General features: G+C 38.5%; 1 protein-coding gene across 5 annotated transcripts in view; it reads right to left on the minus strand.

The window, feature by feature from the left end:
• Nucleotides 1-6,000, minus strand: part of LOC139503847 (disco-interacting protein 2 homolog C-like) — a 104,358-nt gene that overhangs the window by 61,079 nt on the left and 37,279 nt on the right. For all 5 annotated transcript variants that reach the window (XM_071293795.1, XM_071293793.1, XM_071293792.1 and 2 more), the window contains exon 3: nt 85-168. In XM_071293795.1, the coding sequence (XP_071149896.1) occupies nt 85-168 (84 nt within the window). The remainder of the gene's footprint in view (nt 1-84; nt 169-6,000) is intronic.

A 6,000-nucleotide genomic window follows, 5' to 3' on the forward strand; every position in this document is an offset into this window, starting at 1 on the left:
ACCGCAGACACAGTGTTGACTGGCTGGTGATTACAGAAGCATCTCCTTTGACCACTCGTCTGTTATAAAACCAAGTGTATTTACCTGAATGATATCTATTGTCTTCCCTTGTGACCCTCCTGGCCTCTTTTCTGTTTGCCGCTGTTTTAGGACTGGGTGCATTTTGCCCTACAAAAGAAATTTACTGTTTTTTATAATTCAGATCAATTTGTAATGAACATACATAAACCCAAAGTCAGGAATCTTAGCTGTTCTGACAGGGGTTAATATGAAACTTTTATACTGTACCCATAACGTGAGGAATCTTAGCTGTCCTGACAGGGGTTAATATGAAACTTTTATACAGTACCCATAACGTCAGGAATCTTAGCTGTCCTGACAGGGGTTAATATGAAACTTTTATACTGTACCCATAACGTCAGGAATCTTAGCTGTCCTGACAGGGGTTAATATGAAACTTTTATACTGTACCCATAACGTCAGGAATCTTAGCTCTTCTGACAGGGGTTAATATGAAACTTTTATACAGTACCCATAACGTCAGGAATCTTAGCTCTTCTGACAGGGGTTAATATGAAACTTTTATACTGTACCCATAACGTCAGGAATCTTAGCTCTTCTGACAGGGGTTAATATGAAACTTTTATACTGTACCCATAACGTCAGGAATCTTAGCTCTTCTGACAGGGGTTAATATGAAACTTTTATACTGTACCCATAACGTGAGGAATCTTAGCTGTCCTGACAGGGGTTAATATGAAACTTTTATACTGTACCCATAACGTCAGGAATCTTAGCTGTCCTGACAGGGGTTAATATGAAACTTTTATACTGTACCCATAACGTCAGGAATCTTAGCTCTTCTGACAGGGGTTAATATGAAACTTTTATACTGTACCCATAACGTCAGGAATCTTAGCTCTTCTGACAGGGGTTAATATGAAACTTTTATACTGTACCCATAACGTCAGGAATCTTAGCTGTCCTGACAGGGGTTAATATGAAACTTTTATACTGTACCCATAACGTCAGGAATCTTAGCTGTCCTGACAGGGGTTAATATGAAACTTTTATACTGTACCCATAACGTCAGGAATCTTAGCTCTTCTGACAGGGGTTAATATGAAACTTTTATACTGTACCCATAACGTCAGGAATCTTAGCTCTTCTGACAGGGGTTAATATGAAACTTTTATACTGTACCCATAACGTCAGGAATCTTAGCTGTCCTGACAGGGGTTAATATGAAACTTTTATACTGTACCCATAACGTCAGGAATCTTAGCTGTCCTGACAGGGGTTAATATGAAACTTTTATACTGTACCCATAACGTCAGGAATCTTAGCTCTTCTGACAGGGGTTAATATGAAACTTTTAAACTGTACCCATAACGTCAGGAATCTTAGCTGTTCTGACAGGGGTTAATATGAAACTTTTATACTGTACCCATAACGTCAGGAATCTTAGCTCTTCTGACAGGGGTTAATATGAAACTTTTATACTGTACCCATAACGTCAGGAATCTTAGCTCTTCTGACAGGGGTTAATATGAAACTTTTATACTGTACCCATAACGTCAGGAATCTTAGCTCTTCTGACAGGGGTTAATATGAAACTTTTATACTGTACCCATAACGTCAGGAATCTTAGCTCTTCTGACAGGGGTTAATATGAAACTTTTATACTGTACCCATAACGTCAGGAATCTTAGCTGTCCTGACAGGGGTTAATATGAAACTTTTATACTGTACCCATAATGTCAGGAATCTTAGCTCTTCTGACAGGGGTTAATATGAAACTTTTATACTGTACCCATAACATCAGGAATCTTAGCTCTTCTGACAGGGGTTAATATGAAACTTTTATACTGTACCCATAACGTCAGGAATCTTAGCTCTTCTGACAGGGGTTAATATGAAACTTTTAAACTGTACCCATAACGTCAGGAATCTTAGCTGTTCTGACAGGGGTTAATATGAAACTTTTATACTGTACCCATAACGTCAGGAATCTTAGCTGTTCTGACAGGGGTTAATATGAAACTTTTATACTGTACCCATAACGTCAGGAATCTTAGCTGTTCTGACAGGGGTTAATATGAAACTTTTATACTGTACCCATAACGTCAGGAATCTTAGCTCTTCTGACAGGGGTTAATATGAAACTTTTATACTGTACCCATAACGTCAGGAATCTTAGCTGTTCTGACAGGGGTTAATATGAAACTTTTATACTGTACCCATAACGTCAGGAATCTTAGCTCTTCTGACAGGGGTTAATATGAAACTTTTATACTGTACCCATAACGTCAGGAATCTTAGCTGTCCTGACAGGGGTTAATATGAAACTTTTATACTGTACCCATAATGTCAGGAATCTTAGCTCTTCTGACAGGGGTTAATATGAAACTTTTATACTGTACCCATAACGTCAGGAATCTTAGCTCTTCTGACAGGGGTTAATATGAAACTTTTATACTGTACCCATAACGTCAGGAATCTTAGCTGTCCTGACAGGGGTTAATATGAAACTTTTATACTGTACCCATAACGTCAGGAATCTTAGCTGTCCTGACAGGGGTTAATATGAAACTTTTATACTGTACCCATAACGTCAGGAATCTTAGCTCTTCTGACAGGGGTTAATATGAAACTTTTATACTGTACCCATAACGTCAGGAATCTTAGCTCTTCTGACAGGGGTTAATATGAAACTTTTATACTGTACCCATAACGTCAGGAATCTTAGCTGTCCTGACAGGGGTTAATATGAAACTTTTATACTGTACCCATAACGTCAGGAATCTTAGCTGTCCTGACAGGGGTTAATATGAAACTTTTATACTGTACCCATAACGTCAGGAATCTTAGCTGTTCTGACAGGGGTTAATATGAAACTTTTAAACTGTACCCATAACGTCAGGAATCTTAGCTGTTCTGACAGGGGTTAATATGAAACTTTTATACTGTACCCATAACGTCAGGAATCTTAGCTGTCCTGACAGGGGTTAAATTGAAACTTTTATACTGTACCCATAACGTCAGGAATCTTAGCTGTTCTGACAGGGGTTAATATGAAACTTTTATACTGTACCCATAACGTCAGGAATCTTAGCTCTTCTGACAGGGGTCAATATGAAACTTTTAAACTGTACCCATAACGTCAGGAATCTTAGCTCTCCTGACAGGGGTTAATATGAAACTTTTATACTGTACCCATAACGTCAGGAATCTTAGCTGTCCTGACAGGGGTTAATATGAAACTTTTATACTGTACCCATAACGTCAGGAATCTTAGCTGTTCTGACAGGGGTTAATATGAAACTTTTATACAGTACCCATAACGTCAGGAATCTTAGCTCTTCTGACAGGGGTTAATATGAAACTTTTATACTGTACCCATAACGTCAGGAATCTTAGCTCTTCTGACAGGGGTTAATATGAAACTTTTATACTGTACCCATAACGTCAGGAATCTTAGCTCTTCTGACAGGGGTTAATATGAAACTTTTATACTGTACCCATAACGTCAGGAATCTTAGCTGTCCTGACAGGGGTTAATATGAAACTTTTATACTGTACCCATAACGTCAGGAATCTTAGCTCTTCTGACAGGGGTTAATATGAAACTTTTATACTGTACCCATAACGTCAGGAATCTTAGCTCTTCTGACAGGGGTTAATATGAAACTTTTATACTGTATCCATAACGTCAGGAATCTTAGCTGTCCTGACAGGGGTTAATATGAAACTTTTATACTGTACCCATAACGTCAGGAATCTTAGCTCTTCTGACAGGGGTTAATATGAAACTTTTATACTGTACCCATAACGTCAGGAATCTTAGCTGTTCTGACAGGGGTTAATATGAAACTTTTATACTGTACCCATAACGTCAGGAATCTTAGCTGTCCTGACAGGGGTTAATATGAAACTTTTATACTGTACCCATAACGTCAGGAATCTTAGCTGTCCTGACAGGGGTTAATATGAAACTTTTATACAGTACCCATAACGTCAGGAATCTTAGCTGTCCTGACAGGGGTTAATATGAAACTTTTATACTGTACCCATAACGTCAGGAATCTTAGCTGTCCTGACAGGGGTTAATATGAAACTTTTATACTGTACCCATAACGTCAGGAATCTTAGCTCTTCTGACAGGGGTTAATATGAAACTTTTATACTGTACCCATAACGTCAGGAATCTTAGCTGTCCTGACAGGGGTTAATATGAAACTTTTATACTGTACCCATAACGTCAGGAATCTTAGCTGTCCTGACAGGGGTTAATATGAAACTTTTATACTGTACCCATAACGTCAGGAATCTTAGCTCTTCTGACAGGGGTTAATATGAAACTTTTATACTGTACCCATAACGTCAGGAATCTTAGCTGTCCTGACAGGGGTTAATATGAAACTTTTATACTGTACCCATAACGTCAGGAATCTTAGCTGTTCTGACAGGGGTTAATATGAAACTTTTAAACTGTACCCATAACGTCAGGAATCTTAGCTGTCCTGACAGGGGTTAATATGAAACTTTTATACTGTACCCATAACGTCAGGAATCTTAGCTGTCCTGACAGGGGTTAATATGAAACTTTTATACTGTACCCATAACGTCAGGAATCTTAGCTCTTCTGACAGGGGTTAATATGAAACTTTTATACTGTACCCATAACGTCAGGAATCTTAGCTGTTCTGACAGGGGTTAATATGAAACTTTTATACTGTACCCATAACGTCAGGAATCTTAGCTCTTCTGACAGGGGTTAATATGAAACTTTTAAACTGTACCCATAACGTCAGGAATCTTAGCTGTCCTGACAGGGGTTAATATGAAACTTTTATACTGTACCCATAACGTCAGGAATCTTAGCTGTCCTGACAGGGGTTAATATGAAACTTTTATACTGTACCCATAACGTCAGGAATCTTAGCTGTCCTGACAGGGGTTAATATGAAACTTTTATACTGTACCCATAACGTCAGGAATCTTAGCTCTTCTGACAGGGGTTAATATGAAACTTTTATACTGTACCCATAACGTCAGGAATCTTAGCTCTCCTGACAGGGGTTAATATGAAACTTTTATACTGTACCCATAACGTCAGGAATCTTAGCTCTTCTGACAGGGGTTAATATGAAACTTTTATACTGTACCCATAACGTCAGGAATCTTAGCTGTCCTGACAGGGGTTAATATGAAACTTTTATACTGTACCCATAACGTCAGGAATCTTAGCTGTCCTGACAGGGGTTAATATGAAACTTTTATACAGTACCCATAACGTCAGGAATCTTAGCTGTCCTGACAGGGGTTAATATGAAACTTTTATACTGTACCCATAACGTCAGGAATCTTAGCTCTCCTGACAGGGGTTAATATGAAACTTTTATACTGTACCCATAACGTCAGGAATCTTAGCTCTTCTGACAGGGGTTAATATGAAACTTTTAAACTGTACCCATAACATCAGGAATCTTAGCTCTTCTGACAGGGGTTAATATGAAACTTTTATACTGTACCCATAACGTCAGGAATCTTAGCTGTCCTGACAGGGGTTAATATGAAACTTTTATACTGTACCCATAACGTCAGGAATCTTAGCTCTTCTGACAGGGGTTAATATGAAACTTTTATACTGTACCCATAACGTCAGGAATCATAGCTGTCCTGACAGGGGTTAATATGAAACTTTTATACTGTACCCATAACGTCAGGAATCTTAGCTGTTCTGACAGGGGTTAATATGAAACTTTTATACTGTACCCATAACGTCAGGAATCATAGCTGTCCTGACAGGGGTTAATATGAAACTTTTATACTGTACCCATAACGTCAGGAATCATAGCTGTCCTGACAGGGGTTAATATGAAACTTTTATACTGTACCCATAACGTCAGGAATCATAGCTGTCCTGACAGGGGTTAATATGAAACTTTTATACTGTACCCATAACGTCAGGAATCATAGCTGTCCTGACAGGGGTTA

Source organism: Mytilus edulis, chromosome 14 (genome assembly GCF_963676685.1).
Source record: "Mytilus edulis chromosome 14, xbMytEdul2.2, whole genome shotgun sequence".
NCBI classification, from domain to species: domain Eukaryota; kingdom Metazoa; phylum Mollusca; class Bivalvia; order Mytilida; family Mytilidae; genus Mytilus; species Mytilus edulis.